The 19,864-nt window shown below is 39.7% G+C and overlaps 1 protein-coding gene across 1 annotated transcript in view; it reads right to left on the bottom strand.

The window, feature by feature from the left end:
• Ubn2 (ubinuclein 2) overlaps positions 1–19,864 on the bottom strand; it is a 78,839-nt gene that overhangs the window by 34,368 nt on the left and 24,607 nt on the right. Inside the window, exons 4-7 of the mRNA NM_177185.4 lie at positions 16,784–16,921; positions 15,330–15,433; positions 14,353–14,842; positions 8,174–8,244 (exon numbers count right to left, since the gene is read on the bottom strand). Coding sequence (NP_796159.3) covers positions 8,174–8,244; positions 14,353–14,842; positions 15,330–15,433; positions 16,784–16,921 — 803 coding nt within the window. The remainder of the gene's footprint in view (positions 1–8,173; positions 8,245–14,352; positions 14,843–15,329; positions 15,434–16,783; positions 16,922–19,864) is intronic.

Below are 19,864 nucleotides of genomic sequence, written 5' to 3'. Positions count from 1 at the left end.
ATCTGACGTATTGTTATGCCTTCAGCTCTACCCTGATGAGCTGCTCTGCCGAGTTCCTAGGTAACACAACCCTTGGAAACCCCACTCTTGTAGTTTTGAGCTATACTACCCCTACTTTCTCCTATGTTCAATACCATTTTCTCAAACCCCACTTTAGGGAGACAGCCTGTCTGACAGAAAATAAAGCTTGCTTAATGCCCAAAAATTTTGGTTCAGTGGCCTTTACTCTTATTAGCTGGGTTTAATAACTTCTGGAGGCCCCAGAGAGATCAAGACTCCAATTCAAATTCAGAGCAGACTGCTGCCTCAGGAGGTGTGGACCTTGAAGATAATTCAAGGCCCCAAGACATACCAAACGGCAGATTCTTAGAACTGCCACTCAAAAAGAAATTGGCAAGCATCTGTCTGAGGAGACCTCTATCAGTATTGGTAAGTAAGGCATCTCCTGCTATGACATCTGGTACCGGTCTGCTGGGATCCTTTCTGGGACAGTAAGGGTACCTGATGTCAGAAGAATATCTTCTACCTGAAAGTCCTGTCCCCAATCAAAAGATATGGTTCGTCTATACAACAAAGATTCAAGGGTATGGGTAGAAACCAATGCCCAGGGACTAGCCCAACACCAAGTTAGTTCCTATAATTGTCCAACTACAGTTTAGTCACCTCTATCCAGACTAAAGAATACTTACTAATAAAATATTAAAGCTGCACCTCCATGCATTTATATCCAAAAACCTATCTTGTGTTAGCAACCAAACTTTGTAATGTAAGAAGAGTCAACAAGATGGTACTAGTTTTAAAAGGCATGAAAGGGTCATGGAGAGCAGCTAAACCTTGGCACTATACAGCAGGATTGGAATTCCTGGAGTCTGGGAAACACTATTGAGGAAAATGTGGCCCAACTGCAGTGAGGGACCTGAGCAAATATGGAAATGCCAGTGCCATATGTTGACCATCAAGAGCAGCAGCCATAATGAAATGAAGCCAACTGGAGCCCAGGGGGAAGGCTATATAGGATGCTGTCAAGGGTGGAGCCAGAGAGGTGCCTTGGGCCCTTTAGAGGAACCCAAAGGACCACAAATGAATCCTGGATATTAAGCTCTGAGTTATTTACATTGCTAAAGTTTGGTCTTGTCTTGTCCAGATTATGATTGTGCCCTGTTTCTTCTCTGTTAAGAGATATAACAGGGCTCCCAGAGGTGCCCTGAGATATCCCTATCCTATGATGTAGCAGGACAATAACCTAAGCAGTCAACAGCAAAGAGCCTATAGAATGTCTTTCCTTACTTAAAGTTTATTCAGGCTAAAAAAAATTAACTTAGTCTATACATGGTCTCTTTGCCTCCTCCTCTTCTTCTTCTTCTTCTTTTTTTAAAAAGATTTATTTATTATACAATAAGTACACTGTAGCTGTCTTCAGACACCAGAAGAGGGCGTCAGATCTCATTACGGGTGGTTGTAAGCCACCATGTGGATGCTGGGATTTGAACTCAGGACCTCTGGAAGAGCAGTCAGTGCTCTTACCCACTGAACCATCTCGCCAGCCCTTGCCTCTTCTTTTTATTAAGCTTTAGCTGCTTTGATAAACTGAGTCAGACAAGAGACTATGATAATCTATAATGATGAAACATTGAAAAGGCCAGGAAAAGACCAGGAAACATGAAAAGACTAGGAAAATAAAGTTGCCACTCTCATGACTTATAGTTTCATTTTGATAAAGTTTCATTTTTTAAAGGCTAACAGGGATAAAATACAAATTCTAATCTTATAAAAGCAAGTAACTTGTTGTAAAGAGTTAAAATACAAAAGTTAGTAATAAGTTACCTAATAAATAACCAAAATTTTAATATGTCCAAAATATACTTATAGTCATACTAAATATAAAATTTATAGAAATAAACTGTTTATACTCCTATATATGTTTTCAAGGTTAAACTTATAACAGCTAAAAACAAGTAAATTTTATTTAAAATCAGGTATACTTAGTAAAATGGCCCTTACAACTTTATAGAGTTCTACTGAATATGACATTTCATCTATTTAATGGAAAAATAATCCTACGATAGATAGAAATGTCAGCTCCTAGAGGTGACCATCAGATCTCTAAAGGCGATGGTTGAGACACAGACCTAGACTATGGTGATGCTAACCACTGGGGAAAACTGCCCGATACCTCACCTGCTGCCAGGGCCCTGCACACACTGTGGGTGGGCACTGTTGGGTTGACTATCTTTATTCTGCCTAAGTCAATATGAAAACCAGGCCTTGAACCAGGTATAGTGATGCACCCCTGTAATCCCAGCACTTGAAAGGTAGCGGCAGGTAGATCTCTAAGTTGGAGGCCAGCCTGGTCTACAAAGTGAATTCCAGGACAGCCAGGACTACACGGAGAAACCCTGTCTTGAAAAAAAAAACAAAACGAAAAGACCCACCACCACCACCAAAACTAATAGGCCTTGCTTTTCTGGAGCTATTAGTTCTCATGATGAAAAAGGCAAACTCACAGGCTAACAGGCTTCACATTCAAGTATAAACAGGTTTCAGATGTAACTTTTTACTATTCCTTTACTTAAAAAAAAAAAAAAACCTTAATTTGCAGTGACTTCTCTCAATCAATTACATGTTTAAATACCTGGATAAAAAAATTAAGGTTCATATAAAGCATAAAGGTTTAAAATAATTTAAAATATATAAATGAAAGTTATAAATATCTAAGGATATAAAAAACTTGAATAACTTATAAGAGTCTAAAAGGTGATTTAAAAATAAAAGTTTTAGATTGCTTTCCCTCGCTATACTATTGTTATACTAGAGTTTTAACATTGATCAATGGAGTTCTGACAAGCTGGTGAGGCACTAACTACCATTACCAGCCACAAGCTCAAGACTGGCTGGCTTTTAAGTTATAGACCTAAAGGTGCTGTAGAGTCTGTATAGCCAGCCTTTTGAGCAGAGAACAGAATGTTCATGCTTTTTAACCCAACGCTATAGTTTTGGTTTACAATTTGTTCAAAACCATGAGTCTACTCCAGCTAGTATACAGACAGACCTGTTAGCTGCTGCATTTTCTACAATGTGGATTTCAATACAGATTACAAACAATGTAGCTACAAATGTTCAAAGCTAACCTATCTAAAACTCTCACTTTTTTTTTTGTAAACTTAAAATTTTAAATAAGCTTTGGCTGGGCAGTGTTAACTCATGTCTTTAATCCCAGCACTCAGAAGGCAGAGTCAAGTCTATCTCTGAGTTTGAGGCCAACGTGGACTACAGAGAGAGTTCCAGGACAGCCAGGGCTACACAGAGAAAGCCTGGCTCAAAAAACCAAAAACTATTTAAATAAGCTTCTTGATTTGCAATTTGAATCGACCTGTCACAAGTCATGACAATCAGCACCCTAAATTTCCCTGCCTATTACCTATCCCCGTAGGGAGAAAGTCCAAACGTAAACTTTTCTTTCAAGTTCCTTAACTTTACGGTCTCCAGTCTCTATCTGTCCTGGCAGATTTCTACTTGGTTGACAAACACCACCCAGGAATCATCTGCTCACTACAAATTGTTTCAAAGATGATCTATATCATGCCAGACACAACTTGTTCGACAAAACTGGAGAGCTGTGGACTTGCTGCAAGGTGATTTGAACCAGTTCAGCAGACATGAGTGTTCTGTCTCTCCAGCAGGATCAATGAGCCAGATGGCTTCTGATTCAGTCCCAGTGCCTGAATCTCCTTCCTGGCCTTTGACTAACATTCCAGCCTTCCTGGGTCCTGACAATTTCAGCCAAGAAGCAGTTACAGAAGAGAAGACACCACCCCTTATTTTCAACAGAGGTTGGAATATTAGGTCCAAAGGAGACTCCCTGCCAAAGGGGACAAAGTGGCTACATATAATGCCTACTGGCATACCAAGTCCCCTCATTGTCAAAAAATATACCTATTAAAACCTAACAGACCAAGATTTATCAACAGGTAGTAAATTCATTAACTGAAATAGTTCTACAATGATATAGTACTCAACCTGCTCTATACAGAACAAAGAGGATGGCTTTAAGAAAAAGTTTATACTTTCTAACTAGCTAGCTTTCTTTCTTTCTTTTTCTTTCTTTTTCTTCCCCTTCCCCTTCTTCCCCTTCCCCTCCTTCCCCCCCTCCCCCCTTGCCTTTCCCCTCTCTTCTCTTTTCTTTTCTTTCCTTTTCCCCCCTTCCCTTCTCCCTCTTGCTCTGTGCCGCTTGCTCCAGCCCCCGTTTGCTCCGGCCCAAAGATTTTTTTTTTTGTTTCTCATTTTGGTTGGTTGTGAGCCACCATGTGGTTGCTGGGATTTGAACTCATGACCTCCAGAAGAGCAGTCAGTGCTCTTAACTGCTGAGCCATCTCACCAGCCCTCTTTCTTTACTTTCTAATTAGAGACCCTAGCCATGATACAAATTTGACCCCTCGCCAGTTAAAAAACTGTCAATACTTGCTCCCTGCCAGATAAAAATGACTATTCCCTAAAAAGGATTTGAAAGGTATACCTAAGACAAGGGGGCAATGATGGACTAGCCAGACTTTATCTAAGATTAGAAGCCATCTTGTTACAAGGTCAAAATAAGTTCCTTCCCATTTTCCACAAAACTCTTGACCATGTCTCGACCCATTTTCTGGAATTTGACATGTCCCACACCTTATACCCTGACCTCTGTCCTGATAAATTTCTAAATAATTTTGAACTGTACTGCCAAGCTCCTAGGTGATCAAAACCTCTATCAAACTCCTCAGTCTTCAAGCTTTTTGGGCTACATAAGCCCTACTTTCAATGCTATTTTCTCAAACCCCATTTTAGGGAGACAGCCCTGTCTGACAGAAAATAAAGCTTGCTTAATTTGACCAAAAAATTTGGGTTGGTGGTCTTTAAATCTCATTCAGTGGGATTAATACTTTTCTCTTCTTGCTTGATTACTCTTTTAAAAGTAAACTTGCAAGGCTTGTAATAATTACCATATTTTAGCAGAGAGAAAATATTAATAAGGTATCTCTAAAAATGGAAAAGATTATAATTGGCAGCTACTACTGAAAAACAAAACAAAACAAAACAGACGTCAGTTTGAAGGCCATTATTGAAGGCTCTGAGCTGGGTTGATGGTGTACACTTAATCCTACTCAGAAAGAGGTGCCATGGATTTCTCTGAATTCAAGACCAGCCTGGTCTATGTAGGAGATCCAGGCCAGCAAAGGCTATACAGCAAGACTGGTGTCAAAACAAAAAAATAACAAAGTAAAAGAAACTGGGGCTTTTTGTAACAAATTATGTCCAGTCACCATAGATAATTGTTGGACAACATACAGGGAGATTAGAAACCCATCTATATCAAATGAATTTATCACCTCTAAGATATACTTCAATTCCATCTGGGTGGTAGTTGGATATACCGCTAGTCTCCATGCTCAGGAAGCAGAGGTAGGTGGGTCTCTGTGAGTTTAAGGACAGCCTGGTCTACAAAGCCAGGGCTACACAGAAAACAAAACAAAACAAAACAAAGGAAAAAATAGATATATTGTAATTTCAAAAAAGTAGAACAGACAAAAATCACATTTTTTTCAACTGGTTAAGAAAAAAATCTCTGATATTAAAAAAACTGAATGTGAACAGAAGGTTAAATACAAGTACTGACACTGGGAAATGTCATGTTTAATGAGTGCTACTCAGAAATGTTTGGTTGGTGCCATTTGGCTAGACAGTTACTAAGGGCCTAGGCTCCCAACAGAAGGACTTCTAGACTTGTCTTATTGTTAGCAAAATTAGTTGAGTCTGAAAGTAAAATACAAACTGTCCAGGTACAAAGAGATTCTAGACTAACTCAAGGAGACAATTTAAAAAGTCACTGGTTTTCATGTCCAGCAAACTGCGAGTGCACACCTAGTGCAATCTGAGTACTAGTGCTAGGCAGTCAGAAGTTCATTATCTATGAGGAATGCCTGCTTCAGGTAACAGGGAAGGAAATCAAGTGAGTATATTGTGTATACTTGTTGATTCAGGTCAAATTCAACCATGAACAAAAAGTTGAACCATGAAACTAATCTTTTCTTTCTCAACAAAAGGAAGTAATATTGAGGCCAATACACCTGGGTAATAATGTCAAAGTATTCTACCTCAAATAATCATCACAGCTATTACAGCAGCAACTCAGTCTATACCCTCAGCATGTGGGTTTAGGACAGAGAAAGAAAGGCCAGAAGCAATAAAAAGTGACTATGGAAAACCAGGCAGCTCTGAGTCTGCGGACTTGAAGGACGAGCCGTGTGGGGAGGAGCTGGGGAGATGGTGTAGATGCTTAAGGGCCCTAACTCTCTTCCAGAAACCCCAACACCACATGGTACCTAACAACTGTGTATAATTCTAGTTCAAAAGAATCTGGCAAACTCTTCTGAAACTGTTTGGGCACTAGGCACATGCATGGTGCAGTAACATATGTGCAGGCAAAAAACCTGTTAGCATTCCTTCTAGGCGCCATCTAGCAATTACCTGGCAACAGCCAGGTAGGCCTGGCTTACTATAAAAGAGAGCTGTTTGCCGCCTCCTCGCTCTCTTATTCTCTCTGACTCTATTCTCTCCCTGACCCCCCTTTTCCCTCTTTCTCCATCCCCCTCTCCCTTCTCACTCCCTGTGCTCAAGGCAGGCCTCTCCTCCTCCCGTTCCTCCCCCCCTAGGCCCCCACCCCCACCTCCGTGTGCATCTTTTTCTGTCCCTACTACCGTCTCTTCTCCCCTTCCTATGCCCCAAATAAACTCTATTCCATACTACACCTGCTTTGAATGGCTGCTAGCTCAGGGGGAAGGAATGCCTCAGAATGGGCCTCCCAAGGTACCTCTCCCACCTCACCAAACCTGCCCTCTACCAAGTAGATCCTTGGCTCTTTATTTTGTTAATAAAACACAATACCCACACATGAAATAAAAAGACATATATCCTTAAAAGAGAAACAAAAGTATATGAGCTTCCCAATTAAGAGATTTGTTTTGTGACAGATGGGGAAAGAATAAAAAGAGAAGCCTCTTAGTGGACTGCTAATGGTATGTCTACCTGTGCTGCCAGAGCACAAGGATGGGCTCTTGGCACTCCCTGGGGGAGAATACGTTCCCTCTATCATAGAACAGTGAAATGGAATGGGAAAGAGTACAAAGGCCAGTATTAGCCATGAGAAAAGAGCTGCTCTAGTATATAAGGATGGAAACAATGGCTGGGGAGAGCTCATTCTGGAACTTGGACAACCTGATGAGTAACAGCTGCACTGTCTAGGGACTCTGGAGTTAAACGTAACCTAATCAGCACAAGTATATGATGAATCACACATCTCTTCCACACACCTGCATTCAAACTGAAAAATGGAGGCTGACCAAGAACTCTACTGTTACTCCGCTAGAAACATACTTATGTGTGAGAAGCCTATTTTTTAAGTATGAAGGTAATGAAAACAATAGGTATAAAGCACCACATTCAGTTTTATGCAGCACTGGGAAATCTGATCCAGACCTTTATAAATTAAAGGCAAGAACTGTACCAGCTGAACTATATCCTTAGCCCTTCAACCACCTACTTATTACAGTGGGAGTACATGTATGCAGATGTGGGTGAATGCATGTCAAGTGTGTGGAGCTAAAGGGATAACACCAGGAGTGGGTTTTCTCCTTTCATCTGGGTTCTAGGATTCAAATTAAGAACAAGCTTGCATACCAAGTATTTTACCCACTGATCCATCTCTTCAACTCTCAACTTAGATCCCAAGCTAGCCTCAAATTTGTAGTTCTTTTGCCTCAGTGTCTTGGTGCTGAGATTAGAGGCATACATCACTACTCTCTGCAAAGCTTTTATTAATTAGTTTATTATTTGAGATAGAGTAGTCCAGGCTGACCTTGAACTCACAATGTAGTTGAGGATGGCCTTCAACTGTCCATCCTTCACTTCTGAAGTGCTGGAATTACAGATGTACCACCACACCCAGCTGATGCGAATCCCGGGTTTCAAGCATGCTAAGCAAGCACTTTACTAACTATATTCTCAGCAGCCTGCAAAATTCGTCATCTGTTCTCTTTTCTTTCTTTCCACTTAGGACCTCATGAATGCCAGGCAAGTATTCTATCATTGAGATTTATTCCTAGTACAGGTTTAAAAAGAAAAAGATTTAAAAATCACTTACTCCAGAAGAATATTATTCATATCCTGTGTAAAGAATTTTTTCCTTCCTTCTTCATCAAAAAGTTTGGCAGCCTAGAGAAACATAAGAAAAACAGGCAATATAATTCACAACAATACTGACATGAATTGTCTAACAATAACAACAACAGCAACAACAACATAACAAAAATTAGTAAACAATCATTATCAGTGAAATAACACACATTCTGACCCAGAGTCAGGCAAAGCCATTTGAGATCCAAATCCAACAGGCTATCATGCATTTTTGCTGCAGTGGCTTTAACAGCACAGACTCAAAGGCCTAAAAGGCAGAAACTTCGGCTGGAGAGATGGCTCAGAGGTTAAGAGTACTATCTGTTTTTCCAGAGGTCCTGAGTTCAATTCCCAGTAATAACACGGTGGCTCATATAACCATGTATAATGAGGTATGGTGCCCTCTTCTGGCCTGCAGGCATACATGCAGATAGAACACTGTATACATAACAAATAAATATTTTTTAAAAAAGCAAAGACTTATTAATGTCGCATTTGGACATTCAAAATCAGTTACGTGTGCTAAAATCAAAATGGCAACAGGGCTAGGCTCTCTTTCACAGAGCATTTAAAAACAGAGAGAATCTCTAAGATGCTAAAAGCAAAGCACACAGTGAGTTAAAGATACGCATGTAATTGATAGTACCACTTGAAATAAAGCAACTTCCCACGGGCCATTTGAATGACAACTACAGGGAAATACTATCCTCAAAAAGAAGCAATGTGAAAAGACATTAGCATTGCCTATTTTAAGACTTAATCATCATCAAAGATCACAAAAAGTGAAAACTGAAAACTGAGTGTCAATCCTGTGATACATGGTGCTTGCCAAACTGTCTAAAATAAAAATAAAGAACAGATATTTCCTTTAAGTAAAAACCCATAAAGAAGAATTATAACTCTCTCTCTCTCTCTCTCTCTCTCTCTCTCTCTCACACACACACACACAAAGACATAGGACCCTATATAGCGCGCGCACGCGCGCACACACACACACACACACACACACACAAAGACATAGGACCCTATATAGCACAGGCTAGTTTTGAGCTTGGTGATCCCCTGAAACAGACTCCAGAGTACTGGGCTGACAGGCATTTTCCATTATGTCCACTTTAAACTTTATAATCTTAAAAGCCTTAATGTGATTAAGAAGTAGATTTAGCCAAAAACTCAGACTCAGTACTCAATGTCACAAATATGTATGTATCTAAAAAAACCTGCCAGGCAATAGTACTTTCTGCTCCTGTCTTTGATGCTACTTCATTATTCAAACTGCTGGATTTTATCTACCAATATGTCAACCCACATTGTTTTTTCTGTACTGAGTGAAACCAGCACCGTGTATATATTAGACAAGTTCCCAAACACCAACTGAGCTAACCTCCCAGTCCTCAAGCCACAATTTTTTAAAAACAAGATTATTCGTTTCTGATAGAATAAAAAGTCCTTGATGATATAGGTGTATGAACTGTTTAAGCTCGTTTTGTACTTTTATAGTTTGTAGTCTATACTTTTACTTATTGTCATATAGAATCTACATAAACAACCAGATGTTGTATTCTACCTCCACAATCTTATAACTAAGTGGTCAAAAACTTAGAACCCTTACATAAGATGCCCCCAAAGGTGTTAGCAAGTTGTGCAGTGTCTGAACTATTGCAGTAGTCTGTCTTCTACTTTATTAAGAATAAAATAGTTATCGGGCTGGAGAGATGGCTTAGAGGTTAAAAGTACTACTACTGACTGCTCTTCCAGAGGTCCTGAGTTCAGCTTCCAGCAACCACAAGGTGGCTCAAACCATCTGTAATGTGATCCAATGCACTCTTCTGGTGTGTCTGAAGACAACAACACGAACAATGTACTCATATACATAAATAAATAAATCTTAAAAGAAAAAAAAAAACCCAAGATAATTATCAAGGAACCAGCACAAACTATTTACATGAGTTTGAGGACAATATTGCCATCATTGTAGTTCCTCTTAACCAGGTGAGACGCAAAAGAGTTTCTAAGGTGGAAACTCCGGCATGATCCCTCACAGCACAACAGAGTGAGGAAGTCAGAGGCGCAGCTCAAGTCTGAGAGCACACTGACTGGATAGAGCTGATACACCAGGGCACCTGTGCCACGCTACCAACCTATCTGACAATTTCACATGCTTTAGGTAGAAAAGGCAAATTTCCAGGACCTGCTTCTCAGACAGAACGTAGATTAGGCATGTGGAGGGAGGAAATGTACAAAGAAAGCCAGAATGAAAATGAAACTTGGAAGAAAGAGAGAGAGAAAGAGAGAGAGAGAGAGAGAGAGAGAGAGAGAGAAAGAACTCAAGTCAAAAGGTTCAGCCTGAAAGGATATTTATTCATTGCAAAGTAAATATGAACAGCAAGAAAGTGTTTATCAGGCAGATGCAAATGTTCAAGCCAAAGATAAATTTTCATCACTTGAAGAAAAAGCACCATCCTCATATTTCAAAGACATGAAGAATTCATATCAGTTAGTGAATCTTCTAATTGGCAATTTCCTACTAAAGCCTTAGGAAAAAAAGCTGTAGTGACCCTGTCATGGCTACTACTGACAGCTTGTCTTTTGATATGAGACATCACTGAGCCTTTTAAGACCAGGACATGCCCACAAAAACCTTGTGAGTGTATGAAGAAGGGTGGCTTATATGACAGTGTGTATGCTATGCAGTGCTACCTTGGCAACTTAAAATCATAGTCATGCTGCACCTTAGTCTCCCAGCCTGCAACTACGAGGTATGGAAAGTCAGGCAGTTGGGCTACTATCCCTTGAGAGAATGGCAACAGCATACTCAAAACAGAGCATCAGTTTTTATTTTGTTTTGCTTTGGCTAATCAAACAGTATTTTTTGTTTGTTTGTATTTTTTGGTTTTTCGAGACAGGGTTTCTCTGTGCAGCTCTGGCTGTCCTGGAACTCACTCTGTAGACCAGGCTGGCCTCGAACTCAGAAATCCACCTGCCTCTGCCTCCCAAGTGCTGGGATTAAAGGTGTGTGCCATCACTGCCCAGATTTCAAACAGTACTTAATGTTACTAATAACTTCATCTTTGAAAGCCCAGTCACATCACCAGTGCTTTTTAAAGCCTAGAAGAAACTCAAGCAATTTGGGTTAGGGCAAAAGGAAATGGAGAAAGCATGAAGATGAGGTGACTCCTGAGGCTTAAATGTCACTTCTGTTACTCGCAAGATGTGAGTTCCTGTGAATTATTTAGCCACTTTCCACTTACGTAAATAATGCTTGTACTTCAAATACAAGATTGTCAAGAAAATTAAGAAAAAAGAAAGGAAGGAAGAAAGGGAGGGAGGGATGGAGGGAGGGACGGAGGGAGGGAGGTCAAATTAAAGCATTATGGCAGTAGTCAGTGATACAGTGCTTGCCTAGCAGGCACAAAGCCCTGCATTCAAATGCCAGGACAATTAAAAACAATCAATCAAACAAAAAAAAATCATAAACAAAATCTCCCCAACTCACTCAGATTAGGTCTACAAACTTCAACTTATATCTTATCTTTAAGGAAAACTAAAATATAACAAATCAAAATGGCCAAAGGCACAGAATGGCAAAAGTAAAGAGAAAGGCGTCCACAATAGAAGAGTGTGAAGCAGGAGCCTCTGCCACTCACAGATCTCTGTGCTTCCTGCTTGGATAGCTACTATGGCTGCAGCTACTGCTCCAGCATCATGCCTGTCTGCCTGCTGCTTTCTGCCATGATGTGCAGAGGCTATAACTTTCTGGAACCCAAGTTCCAAGGCCCAAGTTAAATATTTTCTTTTTTAAGTTGCCTTGGTCAAGGTACTTTCACACAAATAGAAAAGTAACATATAGCTGGGCAGGAAGTGCATTCTTTCCTGTACTTTGGAGGCAGATTTCAAGTTTGAAGCCAGCCTCACCTTATCTACAGTTCCAGGAGAATGAAAAATCTCCTCTGGCCTCAAAGGCATTACACTCATGTGTACAACCCACTCCACTCCCACACATACACACACAATCTAAAAAACAAAACAAGGGGCTGGAGAGATGGCTCAGTGGTTAAGAGCACTGACTGCTCTTCCAGAGGTCCTGAGTTCAATTCCCAGCAACCACATGGTGGCTCACAACCATCTGTAATGGGATCCGATGCCCTCTTCTGGTGTGCCTGAAGACAGCGATGGAGTACTCACATAAATAAATAAATAAATCTTTAAAAAAAATCAATAAAACAAAAATCCTTAAAAAGGAAGACAGACAAACAAACCAAACCTATAAATCACAGTCATGGAAGAAGAAACACAGGTCAAAGGCACAATATCTTCTGTTTTCTTGCTATTTTTCATTTGTTTGTTTTTGTTGTTGTTTTATTTTTTTGGTCTTTTAAGACAGGGTCTCATTATGTAGCTTTTGCTGTCCTGTTGCTACGTAGGTCAGGCTGACTTCAAACTCACAGAGATCCACCTGTCTCTGTCTCTTGAGCACTAGGATTAAGGATGTATGCCACCATGCCCCCACTTTACAGAAAATATTATTAACAAAATCATAGAGAAAAAAATTCACAAAACTAAGAAAAAATGCCTACCAAAGTGCAAAAGGCATACAGAATATCAAACAGATAGGACCAAAAGACAACATGTAGCAGCCAAAAAACACTAAATGTCCAAATCAAAGAGTATTGAAAGCTGCAGGACAAAAACAGTCGGACAGAAAGCCAGGCGCCTGAGAGCAGCAGCTGGTTGTCCATTAGATACTACAGAGCCAGGAGGGCTCGGGCAGGCAGGCGCTTTACAAGTCTGGATGACTACTGACGCCAGCGCGGCTTTATCTGTACTAATCAGAGGCAGTTTAAGGGAATTTATGATCACCAAGCCAGCCTCACAGAGGAAACCTTAAAGGAACACTTGGGACTGAAGAAAGAGTTTGGCACATTCAAGTAATAGTAACAGGAAAGCATAACAAAGGAAGACTAAGAAAAACAAACACAATAAAAATCAACAAAATGACAGGAATACCTTTCAAGAATAACTACTGTAAGCATCAATGGTCTTAACCCTCCAATCCAAAGACTCAGACTAGCAAAATGAATTAAGAAACACTATCCTCTGTTACCTCCAAGAAACATACCTCACCACCAGAGACAGAAACCACCTTAGAGTGCAATGATGGACAGAGACATGCCAAGAAGACAGACTTCTCCAACTAAAATAAGGACACCACATACTGATCAAGGGAATGATCCATCAAGACACTACAATCTTAAACATATATGCACTAAATTTTGATGCACTTACCTCTACAAAGCAAATACTTCCAGATGTAAAGTTAAAACACACAAACACAGACACACACACACACACACACACACACACACACAGAGACACAGATACACACACACTCTATCAGTAGCTGGCTTCAATGCCCCATTTTGACCATCCTTTTCACCAATAGATGGATCATAATAAATAAAAAATGAACAGAGAATTAATTAAATGACATCATAGATCAAATGGATCTAATATATATGTATAGAACATTCCATCCAACCACTAGATCATATACATTCTCAGCAGTCCATGGAACCCTACTCTAAAATATTGAGATGCAAAACATATCTCAATAAATAAAGAAAACTAAAATAATTCCTTTAATTTTAGCTGGCCATAGTGAAATAAAACTATGTAGCAACAGCAATAACAGACCAGGCATGGTGGCAAAAGCCTCTAATTTCAGAAACTAGGGATACAGGAGACAGATCTCAACATAATAGTAGTAAAAGACAACAAATCCACAGCCAACTATGTTAAAAAGAGATAAACTGAAAGCATTTCCACAAAAATCAGGAACAAGACAAGAATGCCTGTTCTCTCCACTCCTGTCCAACATGGTGGCAGGACTCTTGACTAGGTTATATGAAACCCAGGATTTGATCCCTTGGAATTGGAAAAATATATAATAAAATAAAACAGCTACATGTTAAAATAGCTTCCACCAAGTAACTTCAGGTACATTTCCATAATGCATCTATGTACATAGCCAGCATCTAAAACAGATTATGGAAAACAGCAAGTTGAGACTGTGGGCTGTTTTTGTCTTAAAACTACAGACTAAGAGTTTGTGTAGCAAATAAAAAGCAAAAGCATCATTACACTTACTACACGAAGGTCCTCAATGCGTTTCTCAAGAAGCACGGGTAGACCCTCTGGAAGTGTAGGTACCACCTTGGGCACAACCTGAGAGGGGAAGGTGGGATGGGTGGTATTTCCATTTTCTCCCCCTGACTCAGAGAGGGGACTTCCGTCAGAAGTAGCATCCAGTAATCTGTCAAAGTCAAAATCATCTAGCATCTCTAGGGCATTTTCAGCTTCCTGAAACAGTTCATGTTCATTTGTGCTAACAAAAATAGGGAGGTCTGGGTCAGCACTGTTCAGACCTAAGTCCGGGATGTCATCCCCAAGGGCTGTTGTGACACAAGGGGGCTTAGGCAGAGAGGAAGATGATGGGGTCACTGGGACTTTAGGGGTAGATTCCTTCTTCAATGCATCCTTCTCTTTTTGAAATTTCCGTATCATGGCAGCCAGAGAAAGGGAATCTTTATACCGCTTTTTCTTTTTTTCAGACTTGTGTGAATTGAGAGCCACAACTCTGTGAAGGAAAAAAAAGATTAGTTAGGCTTTGTCATTTTAAAAGTTAATCCCCTATGTAAATAAGTGAAATAATTAAAAGAATCATGTGGGAGATGGCAGAACAAAGTTATTTTCTTAGTTTCTTATTAAATTATACTTTCACGTTAGCAGCTTCAACATCTGGATAATGACAGGAATTCACACTCACACTCCTTATATGTCATCCTCAGGATACCCTGAACTCCTGCTTCACCCTCCCAAGTCCTAGAATTATAGATTTATGACAACACATGTGGATTAAACTGGTTCTTTTAGATTAAAAAGCTGTATTGAATAAGACAGTCAAATGAAAAATCTGTAAGTGTAATCTGAAACACCATGAGTCTCTAAGATGACATGCAAAGGTCAAATTAAACATAACTAAATATATTAGTGGTAAATATGTATTTCCAAGATGATACTGGAACACTGTGGTAATAATTTCTTAGTAGGCTTATTCAGCATACCCCAGTTGCTTGGGTACTTTTTTCCTTGGCTTCTTTTCTTTTTCCCCTTCCTCTTTCCGCTTCCGCTTCTTTACCTCTATATCATCTTCTTTTATTTTGGGAACCTAAAAAATAATAAGAGGCTGTATCATACACTGTATCAGACACTGTATCAGTATCTAGTAATGCAGTACAGGTAGGAGTTTTAAAGTGGTTCTTTAAGTGTCAGAATTACCAGCTGAATGTACAGATCCTTGGGGTCTGTGAACACTCCTGCCTAGGTGGTTGTTGTTTCTGCTGTATGTGTCTATAGGTGTGTAAGTACAGACACATATGAAGCCAGGGGGTACCAATGGGTACCTTCTTCAACTGTCCTCCATCTTACTCAGTTTCTCACTCACCACCAGGCCATGCTGGCTGTGGGCAAGCCACGATAGCCTTCTAACTGTGGCTAGGCCTCAGGTCACTGGGACCTCAGAGCTGACGTTTTCAGTAAGGATGTTAGTGATTCTGGTAACAATAAAGTCTGTGACTCCATAGCAGAGAACAATTAAGGATAAGCTTCGATTCTCAGCTACGGTACAACAACAGAAGTTGTTACAAATTAGGTCTGAAGGAAGCTCAACAGTTAGGAATAGTTCTTATACAGAAAATCCTACTTTCTTATTTGCCCATTTTGTTGTTTTATTTTTGGAGGCAGGGTCTCACCCTGAACCCATGGCTGACTTTAAACTCATTAAGATCAACCTGCCTTTAACCTCCCATATTCTGAGATTAATGGTTGGTTGTTTGGATGATTTTTGTTTCTTTGAAATAATGCAGAGATCAAATCCAGGGCCTTTGGAGGCAATGATTCTACCATTAAGCTATTCTTCCTACCCACACATCAATAATTTCAAACAAATAATTAAGTACAATTTCACTAAACAATAGTTTGTATTTTTTACTTTTCCTTATGTTCATAGTTGTGGCACAAATAATATTCAAAGTCTATCCTAAGGCTAGGTATGGTGGCACATGTCTTTAATACCAACACTCAGGAGGCAGAAGCAGGTAAATTTCTGTGAATTTGAGGCCAGCCTGATGTACGTAACAAGTTCCAATCAGTGCTACAAATATATCCTGGGCAAGAAAGACGGCTCAGCAGGCAGAAGTGCTTGGCACGCAAGCCTGATGGGCCGACTCAATTACCAGAGCTCACAGTGGAAGGAAAAATCCAACTCTCAAGAGTAGTGCATATACATACATATACTCACCACACACTCACATACATACACATACAATGATAGTAATAAATAAATAATCAAAAAATATTCTGGCCTGGGTGTACAAATCAGTAATAAGAACATATATTTAGCATACAAGAATACCTGGGCTAATTTTTTAGCAAGCACAGCAAAAATATAAACAAAATAAAACAGAAGACATATCATATTAATTCTATGCTTTCCTTACCACTGAGATGTCAAACTCACCTTGGGTGGCTTGTGCTTTTGGTTATCTGTGAAATCATCTTCTTCAGTGTCTGAAGCCTGGCGGAACTGCAGAGTGCCAGTGTTGATATAGAAGCCTCCATATTTTGTTGTTAGAGAAGCAGGGACTAATTCGTCATACTAGAGCAAAAAAAGTTTCAAATATACTCTCCTGTCTATAATTCTATGTCATGTTTATGTCAAAGAACAGCACTTACTGACAACTTCCTTAAATACTAACTGCATATCCAGCAATCCCACTACGAGGCATACTCCCAAAGAGGATGATGTCAGTATGCCAAAGATACGCCATGCTCCTGTAGCAAATGCAGCATCATTTGCAAAAGCCAACACTGGAGCAGCCTAGGTGTCCAACAATAAATGTGTGGAATATTAAAATGTGGTACATTTACTTATATAAAAATGAAACATTATTTGGCACTAAAAAAGAAAGCCAGAGCTGGGTGTGATGGCACATGGCTTTAATACCACTCTCTGGAAGGCAGAGAGAGGTAGGGTGATCTCTGTGAGCTCAATGCCAGTCAGGTCTACACAGTGAGTATCAGACACTGTATCAGTATCTGTATCAGTATCGCCAGAGCTAGATAGTGAGACCCTTTCTAAGAAGAAAAAAAGCCAGAAAATCCAATTCAATATATAAAAGACATTATGTCAAGTAAAATAAGCCAGCAAAGAGAAACTAATACCACACACTCTCCTTTGTATGTGGACTCTATACTGAATTCATAAAAGTACAGAGTACAATGTTAGATACCAGAGGTTTGAGATGAGGTCAGAAAGGGGTGAGGGAGAAACTCGCTGATTGTATTTCAAAATAGCTAGGTGATTATCTAGGCTAATTAGTGATCGTCACTAAAAATGTGGACATTATCAGTGTTACACTGGGCCCCATAATATATGTACAATTACTAATTTAAAATTGTTTTAAAATTATATTTATTTTAAATTAACTATTAAATTAACAATTACTAATTGTTGATTTAAAATAACTGAGAGGAAGAGATCCAAACTGCAATAATGATGTTGATGGAGTATTGTAAGTTTAGAAAGAGTCAGTGTCTGGAATAAAAGGCATGCTGATTAGTTAGGATACTTAAGAGAGGAGTTTCCAGAAGAACCCTGACAGATGGCGTGCTGATAAAGAGTTAAGACTAATGGTGTTGTTCTTTATCCCCTTCCTCTTGCTACCATTCTTTTATTTTTGGTTAGAACTCAGTTTACTTGTTGGATGATGTTCCAAAAACACATCCGACAAGCCCAAAACAAACAAACAAACAAACAAACAAACAAGCAGCAGCTTCAGAAGCAAAAAAAACCTTTCACCTTTGGCCCTTTTATAAGCTTATCATACAAATCAAGAACTTACAGTGTTCCCTACCGCTACCCTTCATGACAACAACTAATGAAAAGTCAAAACAGATTAAAGCAGAGAACTGACCACTCAGAGAAAAAGTCCTTAAAACCCTATCAATATGTAAGTTTATTAATAAGGAGATGATACAGAAAAGTCTTTGTCTTGCCTCTGTGTGTAAGTAGAAATATATTTTCAAGTATTTAAAAGAAAAGTTAAGTATATATCTTCAAGGAAAGCAGAAAACCAATTTCACAGCAAGTAAAGATATATAGTCAAGCAGTATGCTGGGAAACTAACTTAGACTAAGCCTCAAAAATCCATAGTTTAAGGTTTATCATTTCGCCCAGTGGAGGCCAATCCTAAGCAATCAGTGTTTGAGAATGAAAAAGCAAGCATTCTGTGCCTCGCAGCACTCAGATGCAGCACAGTGTTTTGTTTGGGAGTGGAGAGATGGATTAGCAGTCTAAAGCATTTGCTGTTCTTACAGAGGACCGGGTAGGGTTCTGTCCCCATCACCCACATGGTGGCTCACAACCATTTCTAACTCAAGTTTCAGGGGATACAATGCCCTCTTTTAATCTCTGTGGGCACAAGGCACACATGTGATGCAGAAATACATATTCAGAAAAAAAAAACACCTGGACATATAAAATAAAATTTTAAATAAATCTTTAAAAAAAAAGACGCCAGGCATAGTGGCTCACACCTTTGATCCCAGCACTTGAGAGGAAGATCTCTGGGAGTTCAAGGAAAGCCTGGTATACAAAGCAGGTTCCAGGACAGTCAAAGCTGTTAGAAAACCAAAAACAAACAAACAAAAAAACAAACAGAAAGAAAATAAATGAAAGACGGAAAGAAGAAAAACAGCCTTGTCACAAGCAAGGAAAATCAATATTCTATTGGTCACTATATGATGAATACAAAGCAAAATGGCACACATCTTTAATCCAAGAATACAGGAGGTAAAGACAGGTAGAACTCTGTGAATTTCAAGGCCAACCTGGTGTATGAGGAACCCCAGGGCTACATAGAGAGACCCTGTCTCAGGGAGAAAGAAAGAAAGAAAGAAAGAAAGAAAGAAAGGAGGGAGGGAGGGAGGGAGGGAGGGAGGGAGGGAGGGAGGGAGGGAGGGAGGGAGGGAGGGAGGGAGGGAGGGAGGGAGGGAGGGAGAGAAAGAAAGAGGGAGGAAGAGCGAGAGAGGGGGAGAGGAGGGGGAAAGGGAGAAAATTATTAAAGCTAAGCATAAAAGTTATGATGTGATTTTTTTTTTTTTTTTTTTGGTTTTTTGAGACAGAGTTTCTCTGTATACCCTTGGCTGTCCTGGAACTCACTTTATAGACCAGGCTGGCCTCGAACTCAGAAATCTACTTGCCTCTGCCTCCCAAGTGCTGGGATTAAAGGCATGCACCACCATGCCCAGCTATGATGTGATTTTTAACTGATTCCTTTCAAAGATTATGGAAAAGGGAAAAAGTTTAATTATGCTGAATTTCAAAGAGTGAAATGAAGAGAGAAAAGTGCTCTTTCGATTTACTAGACGCACTGCTCTTCACACCTCATGGAAAAAAGATCAGTACTACTGGCAAGTGAAGGAATGAAAGAGAAAGATGAAAATGACCATGTGATGACATAAACATCCCTGTAGGCTTCATATACTGAAAAATACCACTAGTCCTCAATGATTCTTCCCATGGATGCTTCTCTCTGGT

This window comes from Mus musculus, chromosome 6 (genome assembly GCF_000001635.26).
Source record: "Mus musculus strain C57BL/6J chromosome 6, GRCm38.p6 C57BL/6J".
NCBI lineage: Eukaryota > Metazoa > Chordata > Mammalia > Rodentia > Muridae > Mus > Mus musculus.
This window is presented reverse-complemented; position numbering and strand designations above follow the sequence as displayed.